This window comes from Sinohyriopsis cumingii, chromosome 2 (assembly GCF_028554795.1).
Source record: "Sinohyriopsis cumingii isolate HCF-2022 chromosome 2, ASM2855479v2, whole genome shotgun sequence".
NCBI lineage: Eukaryota > Metazoa > Mollusca > Bivalvia > Unionida > Unionidae > Sinohyriopsis > Sinohyriopsis cumingii.
In genome coordinates this window covers 158,741,574-158,767,621 of record NC_142962.1, presented here as the reverse complement: position 1 = coordinate 158,767,621, position 26,048 = coordinate 158,741,574, and the positions used below count along the sequence as shown (strand labels likewise).

General features: G+C 35.5%; 1 protein-coding gene across 1 annotated transcript; it reads left to right on the top strand.

The window, feature by feature from the left end:
* Window positions 1-1,609: 1,609 nt before the first annotated feature.
* Window positions 1,610-26,048, top strand: LOC149806195 (uncharacterized). Its single transcript, XM_089951110.1, has 3 exons — window positions 1,610-3,771; window positions 16,358-16,546; window positions 19,671-26,048. The coding sequence occupies exons 2-3, from the start codon at window positions 16,387-16,389 to the stop codon at window positions 19,907-19,909; spliced, it is 399 nt and encodes a 132-aa protein (XP_089807236.1). The 5' UTR covers window positions 1,610-3,771; window positions 16,358-16,386; the 3' UTR covers window positions 19,910-26,048.

Here is a 26,048-nt window from a genome sequence, read left to right as displayed (position 1 = left end):
GTTAGTCAAGTTGCCAATTGCATCATTCAGTACAGGACAAGATTAACCTCTAAAGCATATGACGCCAAATGAAGAATATCTTGATGTTGGTATAGCAGAAAACATTTCAATCGTAGCTGTGAGTACAGTAGCCAATTTTCTTCCCTTCCTTTTCAAAGAGAAACAATGCTCAGTTTTGACTATTAAGGACTATTGAGCACCCCTTTCCAACACACTAAAATTTTGAAATGCCTTGCCATCAGGATGGATTTTCTCTTAACAGACCTGATCAGACAATATTTTGAATTGCCGAGACAAAGTGTCTCACTCGCCAGTGGCTAAATGGAAGTGCTCTTGTGTCATGTGGTCATTAAATAACCAGTCTATGAACCTTTTGATGAAGCTTCCTTTGGGTATCTTACCCTCAAGACAGTTTTCTTGTGTGCCTGCAGAGATTTCCATAACACTGGTATATAACAGTTTTTACTGGTGAAATTTGTCATTCTACCTAAGAACAAGATGAGACTGTATTTGTGTACCAACAAACTGTAAAATGTGTTTTAAGACCTGAAAGTTAATAGTCTCATCATCAAAATCGTTAGAAGCTTATCTATTGTTTTCATGCAATCGTAGTCTTATGTCCCATTAGACTTTGATCACTGACTGACAACAGCACCATAGCACCATAAGAAGAGTCAACTTATTTCTTTGATGGATTCAGGTCAGTTATAATGGTATATACATGTGGTATACTTCTGCTTTCCTGATCTGTTAAACTTGACAACATACAGTTAGGGCCAGAATTCCTAAGGTTATCAAATTACTGAAACATAGTATTGGATTGTTGCTGTTGCTTACCAAGTGAGGGAGCCTAGAAGCCAGTCTCGTTGTGTGTAGTTGCTGTCGAAACAATGCCTGAAGCCATGAAACAGATAAGCCAACTTTCCTTCTGGTGCTGTTGTGTTTGACTAATTGCTGGTGCTTGAAGCAATAAATACTAAAGGTCCCTTATTTCTGGACCATACTTGGTAATCCAAGCTTTCTTTTGATTTTATTCAAAGCAAATTAATAACTAAGGTATTTGTGTTTGTTTGCCAAGGGGCTGGCTTGGTTTGGATTTGGCTGCTTTCTATTTATGGATGACCATAGGTCATGTGATCTATAAGCAATGCTGTAGTTAAAGGCATTTACTTGAACCAATCCGCTAAAATTGTAAACACTTTATGCATATAGTTTGCTAGGTCTACACCACCACTGTCAGATGAAACTCAGACTAGGGATTATACAACTGTAACGATGTTGATTTATTATCAACTCAGATCCTGTAAGGGTCACAAATGCATTCATTTCATTTTCTTTCTCTAAAGTATTGTTTACAACATAATTTTCTGTACTTTACGGTAATGATAAACTGTGCATTGATGATACTCAATGAATGGCATTTATACAGGTAAAATTTAGCCTTGTACCAAAATTTTCTGTCCATGCTGGTATTAAGCACTGGAAGTTGAGCAACCCTTGGGGAATCCCTGGTCCTCGAGATAAAGGAGCAAGCTCCTGCCCTATCCATAGAGCAAGACTTGTCAGGTTCATTGGGAAATATGAGTCAGTTTATATCCTTTTACAACCAGGGTTTTTTTTAGCAGAAAGCCAGCTTTCATCATTTGCTCCACTCCTGATTGAGATCCCCAGTTTCAGCCATATTTATTCAGGGGATGCCAAGATAGACTTGTATGTCCAGTTAGGGCTCTATGTTTTTACTTGGTAGCCTTTTAAGGGAGAAGGAAGGGTAGGAAACATCTTTACCTACCCATTTAAGGTTCAGCAGTTATTTCAGCTTCCATCATTTCTAGGTGGATTGCATTAACTTATCAAGAGAGCCTATGAGTCTTTTACTGATTGGGACCTGTCTATCACTAAAATTAAAGCCCATTGCTGCCTTATGGTCCAGTTTCATTCATATTTGGAGAATGTGGTGAAAGCTGAATTTTCCTCCTTTTACTTTTGCTCATTAGCCAGTCAAAGCAAAGGCATTTTCTCAGTGGGCCCAGTCATTGTTGCTCAGGACATGGCCCATGTGGATTCCATCCTGCAGTAGTCTTCTGCTCTTCTGTGAGGGTGACTATTCTTGGTGGGGTGTTTTTTATTGGCCACTTTAGGGTTCATCAGACCTCCGCACCAAACTGACAAATTCAGCTGTGCAATATCAACATGTATGGTATTACTGATATTAAAGTAATTTGAGGGTGGGGTAAGTCTAATTTCAGTGATGTAATTCTTACCTGTTGCAATTGCCAAATTCCCTCTGCCATCCCTGCACTCATGATCCACTTTAGGCTGCTGCCTCAAAATAATAAAGAGGGCCTTCAAGCATGTCTGAGATAATTGTGTTCTCACAAAGAGATGAAGGACCCAGTGTTCTGTAAATTCTGGTTCAAACCCCAGCACACACACAAACACATTTTCATGCATATGGCCCTAATGGTTTTGGTAGAGTTCAAGGTCATTATATATGCATATGCAGTCTGGACTATACATATGGATTATATAATATTATTCCTGTTTCTTTGATAGCATATGGGTAATGGATGGATGCATGGATGGATGTTTTCACATGGCGAAGAAAAGAATCTCACATGATTTCAACAAAAAGAATTCCACTGGATTTCAATACAAAGAATCACACAGGATTTCAATACAAAGAGTACCACAGGATTTCAATACAATGAGTCCCATAGGATTTCAATACAGTGAGTCCCATAGGATCTCAATACAAAGAATGCCATGGGATTTTAATACAAAGAATTCAATAGGATTTCAATACCAATAGTCCCATAGGATTTCAATTCAAAGAGTCCCATATGATCTTAGTACAAAGAGTCTCATAGGATTTCAATACAAGGAGTCCCATAGGATTTCAATACATAGGCTGGTAACTAGTAAAAATTTCTATCTCTGTATTGGTTGTTTAGTAACTCATACCATGTCATGTGAAAATATGATTTTTTGCTCCCCTTGACACATCATGTTAGAAAATCATGATTTTCAATGATCTTTGAAAAAGAAACACCTAAACACATTTTTTTAACACCAATATACATGTCCAAATAAAAAACCATATCAACATTAGTCATTTTGGAGTGTATCACATCCATCAGCATAGGAACACCACTGAGCATGTTTGCCACTCCCTCGCAGCAATGTAGATGCAGGAAGATTATTTTCTATGCAAAGAAATACTCTACAAGATGATGGAGAAAGTTTGAACAACAGTACCATCCATTCTTAATGAGTGCCAAGATACCTTCAGCCCCTACCTGTGCAAAAATGTTCACTGTCTAATGGACTTTAAACACAGAAACTTAAAAGATATTTTCTTTAAAGTATGCATGGTGAAGTTTATGTGAGTGTGGACTCATGTGTGGAGATGATATTGGGCAATGTTAAGTCTACCAACAGTTTTTGGTTTGTATGTATACGAAATACCTAACTTTTCAGAATAAAACTAATCCCAAATGGAATAATTTTATTTCAGGTTTGATAAAATAATAAATGTAGAACTAGAGACACATCTGGAAAGCAATGTATGATTATTGAAAAGATGTGAATTATCTTAGGCTTGCAGGTCATCCGAAGGTCACCCCAAAGAAGATTTGGGGCATAAAGTCCTAGTGTTGCATGAATCTGAGTCTGCCACTGATCAAAGCAAGGTGTCTGAGGGAATTGCTGCCATCCACCTTGATGCATTTCCAAGACAGGAATCCACTGAGGCTTGGAAGGGTCAAGATAAAGGTAAGGACTGTGCTAGGAATTTAATTCAATGTCTCCAGTAATACTTGGTGCACTTCTTCAGGAAGGAATGTTATACAGTAGGGACAACAAGAGGAGCACTGTACAGGATACTTTTTTAACAGAAGTGCACTATTTGGACAAAATGGACATTTATTGTTTTGCAACTGAAGGCCTTTAAAGTATACTGCTCATTATGAAATTTAGAACTTCATTCTAGAAATTGAAAGCAGACAGAATCACATTTCAGTATGTATGTTGGATAAATTGCAAATATATTAAATAAATAAAAAGTTTTCTGAGGAATGTTTAGGGAGGGAGAGTCCCAGAAGAGCAGAGTGTGCATAGGGGAGGGCATTTGGAACATGGGGTGAGCAAGCCTTGTATCTATCCAACTGGAGTACAGTTGTTGCCTTTTAACTATCTAACTGTAGTACAGTTGTTGCCTTGTATCTATCAAACTGGAGTACAGGTGTTGCCTTGCCTCCTTTAGAAAATGGCAAATCATAAGGCCTCACTTTTGCCAGCTGGATAGTGGCAGCAGTGATAACATTATCAACAATTTGTTAGAAGTTTATTTTTAATTAGTTAAACATAGGTGATGGTGATATTGACAGGGTGTAAGAAAAAAAACAATCTTTAACTTATGTTATGTACATCATTTTGATCAGTATGTAAATTTGTATGACTTGAATCCTTCAAGCCATCAGTATTCTTTGTGTACTTTTTTGTGTTAATTATTGAGTTATTCCATTATTAACTGTGTATTTTTTGTGCTAATTTTGGGGTTTTCTCATTATTCTCTGTGTGCTTTTTTGTGCTAATTATTACGCTTTCCTATTATTTTTTCTGTACATTTTGTTATTATTGGGCTGTTCCATCTTTAAACAGATGCGCCAGGCACATCCAAGAATTTAAATACAAACTAAAATGTCATTTTTAACAAAACTTTATAAATGGAAAACAAATTACCCCACAGTGGATGTTGGTGAGAATGAGCTGTTATGTAGTAACTGTTTGAATTCTGTTTGTTATAGTGGATGTGCAAGGGTCTCTAAAAGACTTGTGTTATAGCTGATATGTAGTAACTGTTTGAATTCTGTTTGTTACAGTGGATGTGCAAGGGTCTCTAAAAGACTTGTGTTATAGCTGATATGTAGTAACTGTTTGAATTCTGTTTGTTACAGTGGATGTGCAAGGGTCTCAAAAGGACTTGTTTTATAGCTGTTATGTAGTAACTGTTTGAATTAATAATAATAATAATAATAATAATAATAATGCTTTATTTATAGAGGGTGACTCATTAGTCAAGGACTATTCTCCCTTGAGGCCCTCTTAAGGAGAGTATAACAATGCACATTATATGAAGATGGCAATAATTACTGTTTATTTTAACATGTTTAGTGTTAAAATACTAAATTCCATTATCTGTTAGAAACACATACATGCTCATGATATCTTTTCTTAAATACTCTAATATTTTCAGCAGATTTTACATGTAGTGGAAGCTTATTCCACAGAACTGTACCAGAGTATTGAAAACTCTTTTTAAATTGCTCTGTTCTTGGTTTTGGTATTAGAAGGTTTCCATGTGATATTGATCTCAACTGGTATTGTGCTGAAAAAGGCCTGAATAAGTCTTGAAGATACTCTGGTGCAGTTCCATGTAGACATTTATATAAAAGAACTGCCTTGTGAAAATCTATCCTGTCATATATTGTGAACCATTTGAGTTCTGTAAATAATGCTTTTGAGGGATGATCAACAGATGCATCTAAAATTACACGTGCTGCTCGTTTCTGAAGTTTATAAATCCTGTCAAGCTCAGATTTGGCACAGTTTCCCCATACATTAGAACAATAATCCATTGTTGGAAGAATATATGACTTGTAGTATAGACTGCGAGTTTCCATAGGTAAATATTTCTTGATTCTGCTGAGAAGGGCAATTTTGGATGACAGTGTTTTACAAAGCTTATCAATATGGTCATTCCATAATAAATTATTATCTACAGACACACCTACAAGCCTTTCATGTTTGACATTTTCTAATGGATGATTATTTATTGCAAGAGACAGTTTTGGGTTCCCTGATTTGTGTAGCTTTTGTGATGTCCCTAAAATCATACATTTTGTTTTACCTTCATTAATTATCATCCTATTTTGTTGTGCCCAGTTTTGGACTCTGATAAGGTCTGAGTTTAATTTCATTTGGATAACTTCAGTATCAGAACTAGATGTATACAAAGTTGCATCATCTGCAAACAAATCTGTGTTTGTGGATTCATTATTTAATGGTAGATCATTGATATAGATAAGGAAGAGGAGAGGGCCCAAAACTGAGCCTTGAGGGACTCCTGAATGAATAGTGCGAGTTTGAGAGCTAATATTGCCAATGCTTACTTGTTGAGACCTTTGGTTTAGGTATGATCTAAACCAGTTTAAAGAAGGATTGTCAAATCTGTAACAGTTCAACTTTTGCAGCAGAATTTCATGATCAACAAGATCAAAGGCTTTCTTGAAGTCAAGGAAAACAATCCCAGTCATATGTCCATTATCCATTTCCTTCAGCCAAAGATCAATTAATTTGGTAAGTTCTGTTTGGCACGAGTGGTACTTTCTAAATCCTGATTGAGCTTTATGAAATAGAGAGTATGTTTCGAAAAATTTATAGACCTGAATGGCTACATGCTTTTCAAATAGTTTTGACAATACAGGTAGAATTGATATTGGTCTGTAATTTCCTGGATCCTCCTTTTCTCCTTTCTTAAAGATAGGTGTAACCTTTGCACATTTCAGTGTTTCTGGAAAATTACCACTCATTAAACTTAAATTTATGATATGCGTTAGTGACTTTGTTATTACTGGTGCGGCAATTTTAAGAATTCGTGGACCAATACCATCCAATCCAGAGGATTTATTAATATTAACCTTAATTAGCATATCAAAAACATCAGCTTCACTAACATTAGCTATTGAAAAATAATTATCATCAGGAATTTTAGCTTTTATAAATAATAGAAGAGCATCAAGTTCAATTGGGATATTAGTCTGGTTCTGAATACTCTTACTGGAGATGCTTATGAAGAAATTGTTGAACATTTCCACAATGTCTTGTACAGATGTTGCTATATCATCATTTTGCTTAAGTCTAGGGGGAAGACAACTGTTCTTGCGTGGGTTCAGCTCTTTTAGATGCTTCCACAATGTTTTGGTACTCTTACTTTCATTAATAGCCTGTTTATAGTAGTTCTCTTTTGCCTTATCTATCAGGTGCTTAGTTTTATTTCTCCACTTTCTATAGCTTTTGATGTCTTTTTTCTTGTGGAAATTATCTCTTAGGTGCCTAGCCTCATTGATCTCAGGGGTGATCCACTTGGGTGTAATTTGGTGTTTAACCCTTTTTGTTTTAATTGGGGCATGCTTGTTTAAGGCTGCATTGAACATCTGATACCATTTGTCCAAGGCAGTGTTGACATCAGCTATAGTGCAGACTGATTGGAAAGGTTTGCAAACTAAATCATTTAAGAACATTTCCTCATCAAATTGTTTGAAGTCCCTGTATTGAATTTCAATGTGTTGGCCATTTTTAGATGATTTCGGAACATGTCTAGTTATACAGACTGGGTAGTGGTCACTCAGTGCATACACTGGTACCTTAATTTCACTTACGTTTTCAGGTTTATTAGTATAGATATGATCAATGATAGTAGCACTTTTATCCGTTACTCTAGTTGGGGTGTTAATTAATTGAGTAAAGTTGTAAGTTTCAAAGCTACTTATCCATGTTAATGGTGGAGTTTTCATATAGTCAATGTTAAAATCACCTAATATGATAATTTCTAAATCTTCCTTAAGTAATGCTTTTTGAATTTGAACCTCAAATCTATCAATCTTTACTAGCTGTTTTCATTTATAGACCACCTTCCTCCAAAGCATTTTGGAATGATAACTTTTTGAAACAAATAGAAAGTGTTCTAGCACAGGAGAAAGAAACATATATACTCGGAGATATAAATAAGGACCTTCTCAATACTCAAATAAGGAACAACTGAATCATTAGGCCTAGACCAGCTGGTAAATGAGCCTACAAGGGTAACAGAAAAATCAAGCACTCTTATTGATCACATTTATACTAATCTACCAGACAATGTGGCTTGTGTTAATGTACCAAATGTTGGTCTTAGTGACCACTATCCTACTTTTTTGACAAGAAAGGTTAAATGCAAGAAAAATAAGAAAAATACACATAAAACGATCACTTACAGATCGTTCAAAACTTTTAATGAAGAACAATTTCTCAATGACCTATATAAAGTTCCATGGAGTATGATCCAAAATTTGGATGACATAGATGAAGCCATGAGGGTGTGGACTGACTTATTTATGGATGTAGTATCTAAGCATGCACCACTGAAAGTACATCGAGTAAAGACTGATTTTCAACCTAATTGGCTTACTACTGAAATCCTAGATGCTATGAAAACACGATACAAATTTAAGGCTATGGAAAACCATGCACAATATAAAGTATGGAGAAATAAAATAACAAGTATATTCAAAAAAGCTAAAAAAACTTATTATCAATCATTACTTGAAAACAAAAAGAGCAACACAAACTCCATTTGGAAAGTCTTCAATGAACTCACTGGAGGAACGCACAAAAAACAGACAAATAAAATTCACTCACTTCTGGTAAATGACACCATAGTCACTGATGAAACTGACATTGCAAATGTTTTCATCAACATTACCACAAAGTTAAAAGAGCCAGTGATAGAAAACAACTTTAATGAACTGAAAAAGTTCTGCAGCAGTAAAATCTCAAAGGAGGTATGTTTCTCTATCCCACCAGTGTCAAAAAACTTTGTTAAAAAATGTCTCAGTTTGTTTAGTGCATTCTGTAAAGAAATTTCGAGCTCATGCTTTGTGTTTTGGATGTCTGACAATGTTGTGTCATCTGCATAGAGATCTGTAGATGATATTGAGTCTCTTAGTAAAAGTGGTAGGTCATTAATAAATAAAATGAATAGTAGTGGACCTAGAATTGAGCCTTGTGGTACTCCATATCTAATTGTCTCAGGTTCAGACGGAACATTATTTATGTAAACATGTTGTGTTCTCTCATTTAAGTATGAAGTAAACCATCTAATTGTTCTTTCATCACACTGGTAGATTTTCAGTTTCTTCAAAAGGATTTCATGATCCACCATGTCATTCTGTTTGTTACAGTGGATGTGCAAGGGTCTCAAAAGGACTTGTTTTATAGCTGTTATGTAGTAACTGTTTGAATTCTGTTTGTTACAGTGGATGTGCAAGGGTCTCTAAAGGACTTGTTTTATAGCTGTTATGTAGTAACTGTTTGAATTCTGTTTGTTACAGTGGATGTGCAAGGGTCTCTAAAGGACTTGTTTTATAGCTGTTATGTAGTAACTGTTTGAATTCTGTTTGTTACAGTGGATGTGCAAGGGTCTCAAAAGGACTTATTTTATAGCTGTTATGTAGTAACTGTTTGAATTCTGTTTGTTACAGTGGATGTGCAAGGGTCTCAAAAGGACTTGTTTTATAGCTGTTATGTAGTAACTGTTTGAATTCTGTTTGTTACAGTGGATGTGCAAGGGTCTCTAAAGGACTTGTTTTATAGCTGTTATGTAGTAACTGTTTGAATTCTGTTTGTTACAGTGGATGTGCAAGGGTCTCAAAAGGACTTGTTTTATAGCTGTTATGTAGTAACTGTTTGAATTCTGTTTGTTACAGTGGATGTGCAAGGGTCTCAAAAGGACTTATTTTATAGCTGTTATGTAGTAACTGTTTGAATTCTGTTTGTTACAGTGGATGTGCAAGGGTCTCAAAAGGACTTGTTTTATAGCTGTTATGTAGTAACTGTTTGAATTCTGTTTGTTATAGTGGATGTGCAAGGGTCTCTAAAGGACTTGTTTTATAGCTGTTATGTAGTAACTGTTTGAATTCTGTTTGTTATAGTGGATGTGCAAGGGTCTCTAAAGGACTTGTTTTATAGCTGTGATGTAGTAACTGTTTGAATTCTGTTTGTTATAGTGGATGTGCAAGGGTCTCTAAAGGACTTGTTTTATAGCTGTTATGTAGTAACTGTTTGAATTCTGTTTGTTACAGTGGATGTGCAAGGGTCTCTAAAGGACTTGTTTTATAGCTGTTATGTAGTAACTGTTTGAATTCTGTTTGTTATAGTGGATGTGCAAGGGTCTCTAAAGGACTTGTTTTATAGCTGTTATGTAGTAACTGTTTGAATTCTGTTTGTTACAGTGGATGTGCAAGGGTCTCTAAAGGACTTGTTTTATAGCTGTTATGTAGTAACTGTTTGAATTCTGTTTGTTATAGTGGATGTGCAAGGGTCTCTAAAAGACTTGTGTTATAGCTGATATGTAGTAACTGTTTGAATTCTGTTTGTTATAGTGGATGTGCAAGGGTCTCTAAAGGACTTGTTTTATAGCTGTTATGTAGTAACTGTTTGAATTCTGTTTGTTACAGTGGATGTGCAAGGGTCTCAAAAGGACTTATTTTATAGCTGTTATGTAGTAACTGTTTGAATTCTGTTTGTTACAGTGAATGTGCAAGGGTCTCAAAAGGACTTGTTTTATAGCTGTTATGTAGTAACCGTTTGAATTCTGTTTGTTATAGTGGATGTGCAAGGGTCTCAAAAGGACTTGTTTTATAGCTGTTATGTAGTAACTGTTTGAATTCTGTTTGTTATAGTGGATGTGCAAGGGTCTCAAAAGGACTTGTTTTATAGCTGTTATGTAGTAACTGTTTGAATTCTGTTTGTTATAGTGGATGTGCAAGGGTCTCTAAAGGACTTGTGTTATAGCTGATATGTAGTAACTGTTTGAATTCTGTTATAGTGGATGTGCAAGGGTCTCTAAAAGACTTGTGTTATAGCTGTTATGTAGTAACTGTTTGAATTCTGTTTGTTATAGTGGATGTGCAAGGGTCTCAAAAGGACTTGTTTTACAGCTGTTATGTAGTAACTGTTTGAATTCTGTTTGTTACAGTGGATGTGCAAGGGTCTCAAAAGGACTTGTTTTATAGTAGCTGTTATGTAGTAACTGTTTGAATTCTGTTTGTTACAGTGGATGTGCAAGGGTCTCTAAAGGACTTGTTTTATAGCTGTGATGTAGTAACTGTTTGAATTCTGTTTGTTACAGTGGATGTGCAAGGGTCTCAAAAGGACTTGTTTTATAGCTGTTATGTAGTAACTGTTTGAATTCTGTTTGTTACAGTGGATGTGCAAGGGTCTCAAAAGGACTTGTCTTATAGCTGTTATGTAGTAACTGTTTGAATTCTGTTTGTTATAGTGGATGTGCAAGGGTCTCAAAAGGACTTATTTTATAGCTGTTATGTAGTAACTGTTTGAATTCTGTTTGTTACAGTGGATGTGCAAGGGTCTCAAAAGGACTTGTCTTATAGCTGTTATGTAGTAACTGTTTGAATTCTGTTTGTTACAGTGGATGTGCAAGGGTCTCAAAAGGACTTGTTTTATAGCTGATTAAGCTTTTGATAGATCTTATGCAGATTGATGAACTGCATGATTGTAGCTTGTTTGTTTTAATGGTTAACTCAAGATATTACATTTTTATAGTGACATTCACAGTTTCTCCTAGGCTAGATAAGTTTGTCTAACCTAGGATTTCCATGCTGCCATGAAATTAGAAATAATTGGGGAAAGAATAGGTTTTGTTTCCAACTGGGAAAAGCCCTTAAATTTTGGAAAACCAAGAATTTTCAGCAGCCTGTCATCACTAAATAGATAATTGAGTCATCATTAACCAGTTGAGAGTTAACTTTATCAAGTTTTCACCATAACTTTTGAGGGTTGTGGAACTCTTCAGTCAGTTTAGGTAACAATTGCTCTATGGATTACTTGAGTGCTTGCATTAAAAAATTGTATAGCCATTTGAAGAACTCAAGCAAGTGGACTAATCAAGTAAACTGGCTACCACATAGTCAGTTTCACATCTGTACTTTCATTTGTGTAGAACATATGAAAACTTATAGTGACAACAGCAGGTTTCCTTACTGTATGTAAAGTTAATGAATTTGTGATAAATCTCTGTGTAATATTTGATAGTTTTCACTGGACTTCCTTGATGATTATCACATTCAGTATATGGTCCAGTCAGATTATACTGAGAGTAGATGTTGGGGCAATGATGATATGGGCATTTTTAATATATAAACAAAATGTAGTCTTTCTCTTGCAGAAGTATTTAATTTTTAAGACTTTGTGTCCAAATAGAAGAAAAGCATGTTTCTAAATTAAAGAAAACCTTTCTTCACACAAACAGTTAAGTAAAGAAAAGGTAACATTTATTTTGTAAATTTAAATAAATTACATGCAAATTTATATGAATTTCAATAGTTACTGCTGTTTCTGATGCTGTAGTTAATACATGGTCTTATGTCCTAATTCAGGTGTTATATGAGAATCTAAAGACAGTTTTTGATTTTAAAAAATGTACATTTCGAAACCACTTTGTTGTTGATACCATTCCATTCAATAAGGGTGATGCATGAATGTTGAAAACAATTTCATCCAGAAAAAAAAACATGGGAAAGACCTGTACAATTTTCTTTCAAAAGGTGTAGGAACTCGGTGAATCCAAGGGGCAGATAACCCAAGGGGCAGATAAGTTCGTGCCTATCAGTATGATGGAGTTCACTTAATATATATGTCATTGATGCACATATTTTAATGTACAGATGGTACACATATTGTAATGTACAGATGGTACACATGTTGTAATGTACAGATGGTACACATGTAATGTACAGATGATGCACATGTTGTAATGTACAGATGGTACACATGTTGTAATGTACAGATGGTACACATGTTGTAATGTACAGATGGTACACATGTAATGTACAGATGGTACACATGTTGTAATGTACAGATGGTACATATGTTGTAATTTACAGATGGTACACATGTAATGTACAGATGGTACACATGTTGTAATGTACAGATGGTGCACATGTTGTAATGTACAGATGGTACACATGTTGTAATGTACAGATGGTACACATTACAATGCACACATGGTAGACATATTACAATGTACAGATGGTACACATATTGTAATGTACAGATGGTACACATATTGTAATGTACAGATGGTACACATATTGCAATGTACAGATGGTACACATATTGCAATGTACAGATGGTACACATATTGTAATGTACAGCTGGTACACAGTATGGTTTTATCCTGCACTGTTTTTGATGCAAAATAATACATGTGGTGGGCAAGAATAATAGTTTCTCACATTCCTGTATGTGTATGACTGTTTTCCAATGTGGAAGATGAGTGCAGTCTGGAATTACACCTTTTGGTGCCTTTGACACTGATGCTACTGTTTGCCATCATATCCACACTTTTAAACACCGCAGGAATTTTTTCTTAGTTTAATTCGCAACTGTAAATTGCATGAGCTGTGTGCAGCTCCTCTATATGTACAGTTGTAAATGTTGTAAAGCGCTTAGAGCTTCTAAAGATTAGGTGCTATACAAAGTCTTCATTATTATTATTATTATTATTATTATTATTAGTATTAGTATTATGTGCCAGGGATGTGACTTGTTTGGTAGCTTGTGTTGCATTTAGTGTATGGTTGTTGGAACCATCATTTGGGGAAGCAGATATGGGCTCGAACATGTCTCCCACTCGAACATTTAAGCATTCAGAGTTCACATAGATGATATAAGGTACTTTCATTTTTCATTGCATCACTGTAAACTTCAAAATGTTTTTACCAGGTTCCGGCATAATTGTGTGCTGTGGTTTTTGACTGATCAGATCCCACTGCAATAAAAGTCATGGTCTGTATGGAAATTTCTTACCCTGGAATTTGCTATGTTGGTATAACTTTCATGTGACATTTTTGATCCACACATAATGGTTCCTGGACTCTGAATCATGCATTAATAACAAGTCAGTATTAAACTGCCTGCATGCATGTGGGGATAATGAAATGGGTTGCAAGCCTTTTATCCCAAACAAATACATTAGCAGTGAGATAAGGGTTGAGTCATTCAAATTTGCCAAAGTCAGTAACTGGAAATTCAATGTTACCAATGATGAGTTTACATGTATTGCTGGTATTTTCAATGCTGATCTTTATGATGACTCTTGCTGGATATAATCTCCCATTCAAAATATCAGTTTTTACACTTACCACAGTGGAACATACTCTTGTGTTAGAATTTAAATCAATCTATGATGGGAAAAGATGTTAGAAAGAGGAGTAAGTGATTGCTAGATGGGAAAAGGTGTTAGGAAGGAGATTAAGTGATTGATAGATGGGAAAAGGTGTTAGGAAGGAGAGTAAGTGATTGGTAGATGGGACAAAATGTTAGGAAGGGGAGTAAGTGATTGATAGATGGAAAATGGTGTTAGGAAGGAGAGTAAGTGATTGATAGATGGAAAATGGTGTTAGGAAGGGGAGTAAGTGATTGATAGATGGAAAATGGTGTTAGGAAGGGGAGTAAGTGATTGATAGAGGGAGATTGATGTTAGGAAGGAGAGTAAGTGATTGTTATATGGGAAAGGTGTTAGGAAGGGGACTAAGTGATTATAGATTGGAAATTGCATTAGGAATAGGAGAAAATGATTGATAGATTAGGAAAGGGATTAGGAAGGGTAGTAAGTGATTGCTAGATGGAAAATGGTGTTTGAAATGGAGAAGGGCATCAGTGATAGATCAGAAATGATGTTTGGAAGGGGAGTAAGTGATTGATAGAGGGGAAATGATATTTGATAGGGAAGTAAGTGATTGACAGATGGGAAAAGGTGTTTTGAAGGGGAGTATGTGATTGAGAGATGGAAAAGGTGATAGGAAGGAGAGTAAGTTATTGAAAGATGGAAGAGGAGTAGTAATTGATAGATGGTGTGACCCAGGTCAGGTGTTATATACCAATTTGTTGCTGGTGGATGCAAAACTTAACCAAATTACACATTAGCAAGCTATATTTAGCTAACCTATAGTCTTTTGCAATGTTTACAGTTTCTTTTGTGATGTCAAGGTGTGTGTTTGTTAGGAGTGAGTGACTGAGTGAGCGATCGATCACAGTGCATGATGGGGCACTAAGATAGATTCCCCTGCCAAGCTGACCAAATCTTCTTGCATTCCTCTCCTTGATTTTGGACAGACAACACCTTGAGTCATTCCAGTCTTACATATGAATAGTGCTTCTCTTTCATGTGAGTGAAGGCAGGCAATTGTCATAATTTGAAAGAATTTTAATGCTTCTACTTTTGAGTCTGGTAAGACACCATTTATATTTTATTGTGCTAAAATTATGTAATGCTGGTGTGTGGGTTGTGTATTGTATTTGTTTCATTTGTAACTACTTCTAGTCTTTTATATGAAGTATTAGGCTCTGTATTGTTTTAGGTTTATTCCATACCGTTCCTGTCAATTAATAAGCCCCACAACCAGCAGCAAGTGTTGAGTTCTAGTTCATGATTTCCTCTTGAATATAACACCCAGCTCTCAAAGGGAGTAAGTGATTGAGTGTGTGTGTGTGTGTGTGTGTGTGTGTGTGTGTGATTTGGAATTTTGATGTAGCTTTAACAATGTTTCAATCATTATGCTATGATGTCTGCAGTGCATCAGTCTATAGTGATGTCTAGTCCTGGGTGTATCATGCCACAGACATGAACCAATCATGCTCCAGTCACACTATCCTGACACTAGAACAACCAGTCCTAATACTAACATCTTAATGCAGAGTGCTAAGTGGGGCTGCTGTTTGTACCATTTTTATGTCTTTGGTATGACTTGGCTGTGGTTCAAACCCAAGACCTACTGCATCCAAGGCAGATGCTCTAACCACTTAGGCCAATGCAGCAGTCAAGTAAGTGATTAATAGATGAGAAAAGGTGTTAGGAAGGAAAATAAGTGATTGATTGATGGGAATGGTGTTAGGAAGGGGAGTAAGTGATTGGTAGATTGGAATGGTGTTAGGAAGGAAAGTAAGTGATTGATAGATGGGAATGGTGTTAGGAAGGAGAGTAAGTGATTGATAGATTGGAATGGTGTTAGAAAGGGGAATAAGCGATTGATAGATGGGAATGGTGTTAGGAAGGGGAGTAAGTGATTGATAGATTAGTAGGGGGAGTAAGTGATCGATAGATGGGAAAAAGTTGTTAGGATCAGGATAAGTGATTGATAGGAAAAGGTGTTAGGAAGGGGAGTAAGTGATTGATTGATATGAAAAGGCATTAGGAAGGTGAGTAAGTGATTGATAGATTGGAAAAGGTGTTGGGAAGTGGAGTAAGTGATTGATAGATTGGAAAAGAAGGGACAATAAAAAAATGTATCAAAGATATGTTAGCAACAACAGCCATTAAAATGAATATTTGCTACTGTCAAACCATCATTGATGCCCTTAAAGCCATACACATGACAGTGCTCTCCACATTCTAACAGATGTTGGATATTTTGTGAAAAATAGCCAAAATCTTGTGTGATTCTACTATACTGGAAGAGTCTTGACATAAAAATCAATATAGGTGATTGTCTTAAGTTTGTACCTTCTACTACTGCAGAGGTGTCTGAGGGCGCATGGCAGGAAAGCATGCAGGTGCCAGAGGAAGAGGAGGAGAGAGACAAGGAGATATTTTGTCAGGAGACAGCAGAAGATGTAATAGGAAAAGATGATACAGCACATGCATTGCTTCCACCTTCCTTGATTGCTTGTTTCAATGATGAACTGATCATGTGGCCAGTAGTATCAGGTACCCCATTCATAATACTGCTATTAAGTCCACATTTCTCCGATGTTAATGAGTTGTCTACAAACAGGTACTTTATTCATAATACTGCTATTCAGTCTACATTTCTCTGATGTTAATGAGTTGTCTACAAACAGGTACTTTATTCATAATACTGCTATTAGGTCTACATTTCTCTGATGTTAATGAGTTGTCTACAAACAGGTACTTTATTCATAATACTGCTATTAGGTCCACATTTCTCTGATGTTAATGAGTTGTCTACAAACAGGTACTTTATTCATAATACTGCTATTAAGTCCACATTTCTCTGATGTTAATGAGTTGTCTACAAACAGGTACTTTATTCATAATACTGCTATTAGGTCCACTTTTCTCTGATGTTAATGAGTTGTCTACAAACAGGTACTTTATTCATAATACTGCTATTCGGTCTACATTTCTCTGATGTTAATGAGTTGTCTACAAACAGGTACTTTATTCATAATACTGCTATTAAGTCCACATTTCTCTGATGTTAATGAGTTGTCTACAAACAGGTACTTTATTCATGATACTGCTATTAAGTCCACATTTCTCTGATGTTAATGAGTTGTCTACAAACAGGTACTTTATTCATAATACTGCTATTCGGTCTACATTTCTCTGATGTTAACGAGTTGTCTACAAACAGGCACTTTATTCATAATACTGCTATTAAGTCCACATTTCTCTGATGTTAATGAGTTGTCTACAAACAGGTACTTTATTCATAATACTGCTATTCGGTCTACATTTCTCTGATGTTAACGAGTTGTCTACAAACAGGCACTTTATTCATAATACTGCTATTAAGTCCACATTTCTCTGATGTTAATGAGTTGTCTACAAACAGGTACTTTATTCATAATACTGCTATTCGGTCTACATTTCTCTGATGTTAACGAGTTGTGTACAAACAGGCACTTCATTCATAATACTGCTATTAAGTCCACATTTCTCTGATGTTAATGAGTTGTCTGCAAACAGGTACTTTATTCATAATACTGCTATTAAGTCCACATTTCTCTGATGTTAATGAGTTGTCTGCAAACAGGTACTTTATTCATAATACTGCTATTCAGTCTACATTTCTCTGATGTTAACGAGTTGTCTACAAACAGACACTTTATTCATAATACTGCTATTCTGTCTACATTTCTCTGATGTTAACGAGTTGTCTACAAACAGGCACTTTATTCATAATACTGCTATTAAGTCCACATTTCTCTGATGTTAATGAGTTGTCTGCAAACAGGTACTTTATTCATAATACTGCTATTAAGTCCACATTTCTCTGATGTTAATGAGTTGTCTGCAAACAGGTACTTTATTCATAATACTGCTATTAAGTCCACATTTCTCTGATGTTAATGAGTTGTCTACAAACAGGTACTTTATTCATAACACTGCTATTCGGTCTACATTTCTCTGATGTTAACGAGTTGTCTACAAACAGGCACTTTATTCATAATACTGCTATTAAGTCCACATTTCTCTGATGTTAATGAGTTGTCTACAAACAGGTACTTTATTCATAATACTGCTATTCGGTCTACATTTCTCTGATGTTAACGAGTTGTCTACAAACAGGTACTTTATTCATAATACTGCTATTCGGTCTACATTTCTCTGATGTTAATGAGTTGTCTACAAACAGGTACTTTTGTCCTAATACTGTAAATAAATCAATATTTCTAGGATATTAATTTTTTATATATATTGTTATTATTATTATTATTTGGTCTTCGCAACAACAAAAAAAAATAATAATAATGACCACAAATAATTTTTATGGACACCCGTAGACCTTATATAATCATAAATTAAGTTTCACCTCATTTTTTATTGCTTGATTTAACATTAGTCACTATATTTTTGATGGCATTGACTAACTCTCCATTCTCTGGCCCACATTAGTCACCACATTTTGAATATTGGCTAAAGGTTCCGATTATTAGCAATATTATTAAAAGTACCCACAGTTGAATGGAAAACTTGTGTATTACAGTGTGTTGACAAATTGTCTAAAAATTCATTCACAAAGCAAACTATGAAAAATCTGTGACACAATTCACTAGAAAGTCTTGACTGTTATATTGACTTACGTTTTAAATTACAGTAATATCAATGTTAAAAAATAAACATAATGTTTCAAGTCATACATTTAAAGGCGTGTTTAGTAAAAACAGATATACTAACTTTTATCCATTTTTGACATACCTTCAAGAATTAGGCAAGGTTTATTTTGACACCCATCTTACCTGTGAATTTAATATTACTTAATGTTACATCATTACTGGCATTCGACCGACCATATTCTACCTTTTGGATTTCATTGCTCATTCACAGAAGTAATTGGCTATGTTTCTCGCCCTAATGCTTTGATGATTGATAAAACTTCTTGACTTTGCAATTTTATTTCAGGCATCAACTTACAATCATTCCGCAAAACTTGATTTTGAGTGGGATTTTCTTTTATAAAATAATTAAGTATTTTATTCAAACCCAAGAATTAGGACTTTGAGAAGTAATAACATTTTGCTGGCAACCTAGAAAGAATGTACCCCTGGCCCACCCAATGCTTTGCTTTTGGGTTCAAAATTCTGCCCTGCTTTACAAATGTTTGAATACAGCAGAGTATCTATGATCCTAATTCTATTTATTGATCAAAACAAATTCATCACCAGCTACTAGCATTGCATGCCAGCAAGATACAGAATTTTCTGTCCTATTTTTAGTTCACCTGACCATACGGCTGAGTGAGCATATGGTATGACCTTGTATCCCTCCATCTTGCATCATTCATCAACATTTGCTTTCATGAACTTCTCAATAATGCCCATCAAAATTTGACCATATGGCAGAAACCATCCTATCATCAGTTTCTTTTATATCATTGATGCCAATCCATTGTCAAGTATGTATAGTGGCCCTAGTTCCTGAGAATGTAGAAAATCTTTAGACGGCTTCATTGACAGAATTAGACCAGATTTTACAGTAAGCATCCTGTAAATCAGACTACTTGACCACTGCTCTTGTATTAGTTGGTAGATGTATACCAGGTAAATAATATCAAGGTTGTGTTGAACCTCTTTTTATATTTCAGGATTAAGTGCCCCGAGATACCCCGATACAGGATCTTGGATGTTGACCTTTCTATTTGAAGAGCTGATGAAGATACAGCCAAATGAACCTCTTTTACATGCATTGACCAGAGTTTCCAGCAAGATGGCCAATGAAAAATCAGCTTTACAAATTAATGTAGTGTCATGCATTAATCACAGACTTTGCAAACAGATTTATTTCACACTCAATCAGAAATCTTTAAATTTGAAGAGAACTTAAAGCTTTTTTCATAAACCACAGCCCATATTAATATAGTCATAGAGAAACCTAGAAATTTTTTGTCTCACCCTTGCAAAGACTTTGAGATATAGGTATCACATTTCTAGCAACAATAGCAGTGGCAATAACATTAAGGTTTTGTAGTAAAGTATTTGCAAGTCCTATACATGGTGGGGCCCCCAAGTGGCCGAGTGGTCTAAAGTGCTCACCATTATGGATCACTGCCATCTCACCTCTATCTGCGTGGGTTCCAGTCTCAGGCTCCGCCAATGTGGGTATGTGAGAAAGTTTGCCAGTAGCTTGTGGGTCAGTGGTTCTTTTTGGGATTTTCATGGGTTCCCCCTCCACTGTTTATACTGGCCACCATGTGTAGCCTATCTTGTGCTGAAAAATTGCGTTAAACCCTATAACAACAACAACTATACATAGGATACTTTGTAATAGGAGAGATATGCATGATTGAACTGGGGCTGAAACTGAGATCTTGCTTTTGAATGCTAGCACTCTACTGCCATAGCATATCTTTCACCCCAAGCCATATGTTACACCCCAAGCCATATGTTACACCCCAAGCCATATCTTACAATCCAAGCCATATCTTTCACCCCAAGCCATATCTTACACCCCAAGCCATATCTTACACCCCAAGTTATATCTTACACCCCAAGCCATATCTTACACACCAAGCCATATCTTACACCCAAGCCATATCTCACACCCCAAGCCATATCTTATACCCCTAGCCATATCCCATACCCCAAGCCACATCTTACACCCCTAGCCATATTGTATACCCCAAGCCAAATCTTACACCCCAAGCCATATATTATAGCCCTAGCCATATCTTACACCCCAAGCCATATCTTCCACCCAAGCCATATCTTACAGCCCAAGCCATATCTTACACCCCGAGCCATATCTTACAGACCAAGCCGTATCTTACACCCAAGCCATATCTTATACCCCAAGCCATATCTTACACCCAAGCCATATCTTATACCCCTAGCCATATCCTATACCACAAGCCACATCTTACACCCCAAGCCATATCTTACAGCCCTAGCCATATCTTACACCCCAAGCCATATCTTACAGCCCAAGCCATATCTTACATGCCAAGCCAGTACCCTTCACATATTTACCAGCTTTACCTTCGTGAGATAAGTCCTCATGTCTCCATCAACCAAAATGACCAGACCTGAACTTGAACTTATGTTTCCACAACGCTAACCAAATCCTGTCAGTTATCTGTTAATATTCAACTTGTGCCTTTTTCCTTGAAGACTCACAAATGCCAGATTCATGTGTGTCTTTTCATCATTTGAGTGATTCTTGCAATTTAGAGTGGTTTACTTGAGCTATTTTTCTTAAATATCTTGCTCTGCTTTGACTATAGATGAATATTAAAGCTTCACTTCTCTAACTTATTTATACAAAAAGCTTATCAGCACCATTATAATTGCTTGCTCTGTGGTTTATAGTACTTTAAAATGAACTCAGTATTAAACTGCAATTGTCAGTTCTACCAAATAATTTACTCATTTATTACATGTTACAAAATCATTCCTGTATTTGCTTTGACTTTTTCACTATACCTAGAACCCCAGAGACAGAATGTGATGCTTGACAGATGTCACATGCTAAATTTAGAAATCTTCCTCCAACCCCATTTCCCTTGATGAGAACTGAGATTTAAGGCCAGCCACTGATGACAAGACATGGAGAGACAAGAATCAGTTTCAACCCAGCTTCTCTCTCACCACCAAGGCATATAATATGACATTATTTCATGCCACCCAAGCATGCTTTGGCCATTGTTTAAAACAGAATCTTCCATGGGTTCTGAAACTGTTTAGTAAGATATCCATCAAGCCAGTGTCTAGAGCCTTCATGATTACCTCTTGTCTGCCACAGTGGGGTTTTATTCACAATGGGTCTTGCATTCATTACCAAGAACATGATCCATTTGGTGGGTAATTAGTTCTTTGTCGTGAAGCCATATTTCTTTGGACCATTAGTCCTAGACGCACCTGCAAGACCCATTTGGAATGGTACCTAAAGCAAATTGAGTTAATCAAAAGAGAGAGATCTTGCTTGTTTAAAAGAAGGAATGTATTAGGTTGGGTGCTGGATATGATGGGTTATCTACTTAGTCAACAAGGAACTAACCCAAGACCATTTCTTATGCTTATTGGCTCATGAGGTTAGGCAGTTGCTACTTGCATAGTATTTGCATGCAACTGCTCTCAAAGTGACATCATTCAAATTGCCATATGCAGGTCAGAGATGACATCATCTTGGTGTTACCCCTGAGATCCTTCACTTCCAAAAGCTGACTTAGACCTGGTGTGGTCTATATCAGCAGCACAGCAGGCTACCATCCTAGGCTATTTAGTAGCTTTGCAATCGTGCAAGTTACTCTACCTGCACTGGAATCACAGGAATGAAAACTTTGGCTTCAAATATCAGTGCATAAACCATGTTCTTATCCTAGCCAATATCTGACACAACCTCAACCTGGTTTATGTAGGTTAGGGTACAGGAGGTAGGTAGGTAGGGTCACATCTGGGGTAATGGGATGTAACTATTCTCCTCTTACCTGTTCTTCTAAAATATTAGGATTGGCTAATGTATCTGAAAAGAAGCATTATTAAGAGTGAAATGTTTTTCTGACAATATTTACTCAATCATAACAGGGCCACACCCTCCTAAGCCTCTCTGTAGTTAATCCCTGGAAGAGCATGCACAAACAGTCCAGAAGTACTAAAAATTTTAAAAAATTGGTGCCAATCGATCTGTCCAAGTGTTGTGTATATTTAATTTTTATTATGTGCTTGACCTTTGGCTATAGTTGAGGGTTGAGTTTTTGCTAGCCTGACGTGTCATTTTTTTAGAGATGTTTACATGGATTTAAGTAAAATACTTGGGTTTTTCTCATGTAAATTTGAGGGACTACCTGATTTTTTCATGTTGTTTACTAAAATTTAAGTAAGTAACTTAGAATGATCTGGAAATGAACATTTGATCCACATCCTTGTCATTTTATTGTGTCTTTAGTTTTGATATTAGTCTTTTAAACAAAATTATTCATTCCTATCTTGAGTTCAATTTTGTGGACTTATTTACTATTGTGTTAAGATATAAGTTGAGAGGAAGTATTTATTTAATTTATTGGTTGAAATTATGGAGTGCTCATTGACATTTGTACCAAAACTCTATTTTCGTATTTATGTAAATTCATTCAAAGACATTCTGGATTATATCATTGTGATACATCAAGACTGTTGGTACATAAACACATTAAAGATTGGAATTCATTCAGAACACTATACTTTTGAACTTGTGGTAGCACTTTTAAGATTATTTGGGTTTAATTCTCAATACTGTAAATTGCTTTTAATTTTCACTTTTGTATTTTTGCTAAATAAATTGTTTCATGAATCTAACAAAACATGTTGGATTTTGCTTTTTCCTGTTACATAGTTTAAGATGATAAGTAACACAAGGAAAGACCATTCTATTTCTACTTCTGCCTAAACAACAGATTAAATTGATTAAAAAAAGCCAGAAGTGTGGCAAATGACCTTTTAAGCTAAAGTGGACTGGATTTGTAAGGTAGTGGCTGTAATTGGTCATAAATGTGAACCAATATCTGATCATTAATATAGCTACTGTGTTGGCAGTCTTGAACATCTCAGTGCTCATTCTGAATTATGGTTGTCTTGACAACAGATGCTACTGACAGTTGATAGTTTATCCTAAATTAAACAAATGCCATAGAAGCCATCATGAAAATAATTTTTATTCTCATTGAATCTTATCAACATAAAGGTTTTACTGAAGGACATCTTTTAGATATGTAGTGGGTCCTATTTAATTAATAATTGCACTTTGTTGTTGTGGCTATTGTAGGGCTAATGCTAATATTCAGCACATGATAGGCTATATATAGCAGTCAGTATATTTGTTGGACGAAAAACCACCATCTGCTGGAATTAGCTACAGGCAAGCTTTCTCACATGCTCATGCTGACCAAGCCAGAGACTCAAACTGACACCAACAGAGGTGAGATGTCAGTAATCTGTAAAAGCAAGCACATTAGACTAATCAGCTTCATGGAGCCACCCATAGCTAGGAATAAATTTTGATCAAACTTGGTATCTTTATACATCTTGGAACTATCATGAATGAATTTAATAACTGAACTTCAGAATCAAAAGTCACTAATTTTTTACTTCAGTGAGATTATGAATACATTGACTTTTACACATGCACATGGATTTTGACCATACTTTGCATTTTGTTGCATTTCAGCAAACAAATTACAGTAGGACATTGACTTCTACATATACAGATAGATTTTGACCATATTTTGGATTAAGTTGCAATTCAACAACTTGACATTCAGCACTCAAACATTAATTTCAGGTCAAAGATCATGACTGGTTTCTGCCTGTAATGACATGAAAACACGGACAAGTATGAATAAACTTGTATCAATCCAGGGTTGTAGATTAATCAGAGGAGTAAAGGAGTACAAGTTTAGTGGTTATAACTAGAGCTGTTAAATTAGTATGTCTTCTGAGTAAAGAATAAAAACAGTAATTATGGTTTTTATCCATATTGGGATATATTTTGAGAGTATCTTCACTGATCTTCGTCCATGACATTGGCTTTTCTTTAAAGCATACCAGTATTTCTTGCAAATATGTTAAGTCTCAAAAAATATTTTTGTTTACCTTATCTCCTATATGTTTGAGTTTCTCAGGAATATCTTGTGGTCTCAGTAATCAGTAGTTAATAAAAAATAATGAAGGAAGAAACCAAGTTTTCATTGATTTCTACAGATATTTTTCATCCAGTATGGTCCCTGGTCCATTTGAGGGATACCTCATATTTTTTCCTTAGTTGTACCTTGTGTGATGAATCAGTTCATTAATTTGTTCACCGCTCCTCTGGCCTAGTGGTCAGAGCATCTGCCTCAGATGCAGGAGGTCATGTGTTTGAACCCCGGCTGAGTCCTACCAAATACTTATAAAAATGGTACTAACAGCTGTCTCACTAGGTGCTCAGCATTAAGAGTTTAGTGTTAGGACTGGTCAGCCTGGTGTGAGGATAATGTTACTGAGTGGGAACATCATGCTACATGTCTGCGGCATGATGCTCCAGTGCTAGACATGACTATAAACTGTCACACTGCAGACATCATAATGATATGACTGAAAATGTTTTAAAGCTAGATTAAAAATCCAAATCACACACACACACATTAATTTGTTCAAACATACCTCTAGAACAGAATATTTCTTATAATTTTTGACATAACAAAATATATTTCAGTGATATAATTATGTTCTAATTTATAAATTATTTTTTGTATATACATGTATAGCTTTGTTTATTGGACTTGACCTTGTCCAAAATCATGTTCTCTTTTTACCTGACCTGAATTGATTTTGGTTTTGTAAACAACATGTTTATCCCAGTCGGAGTCTAGAACTTTGGAAATTACTCATGTTGTTTGCTAAATGTCATATTATAATTTTAGCAATATAACTAAGATTTTGTCTTGTAAACATCTGTAACTGTCCAGAATGAAACTTTCTATTAGGTTTTTCTTTTAGACACTACTAATTATAACCATAGGTAAAGAAGAGGACTATTAAAATCTTGTTTGTCTAGAAAATAATTATTCATGCTTTAAGATCTTAGCAGAATTAATTTATTATTCTTGTGTCATGAAATTCATTAGGGGTAGAATTTATTTATTTAAGTTATTTAATTCAAGTGATTCTTCTCTGGAAATACAAGGTACACTTCAGAATTAACATTCTTGGAAATAGAGATGACAATTTATCCTGAGGTTTCAAATTAGGATATATTCTTGGATTGTATATTGTGATCCAACAAAAGACTTTTGGCACATCACCACTATATGGGCCACCACAAGCACATCAACACTTCCAGCATTAGATTTAATTTGGATTTCCACTAATGTTTATTCAGAACTTTAATCATCAGGACTTGTGTCTGTAATTCTAGGGTTATTTGGGATTTGATTTGCAATAATATCAGTTCCTATTTCTTACATTTTTACTTTGTATTCTAGGGAAATAAATTAATTGTTGAAATTTCCAAA

Excerpts from the sequence above, each read along its gene's own strand:
- LOC149806195 (XM_089951110.1), top strand. The coding sequence starts at position 16,387 with ATGCAGGTGCCAGAGGAAGAGGAGGAGAGAGACAAGGAGATATTTTGT. Across the intron at positions 16,547-19,670 it reads CATGTGGCCAGTAGTATCAG|GATTAAGTGCCCCGAGATAC; the intron begins GTACCCCATTCA and ends TTTATATTTCAG.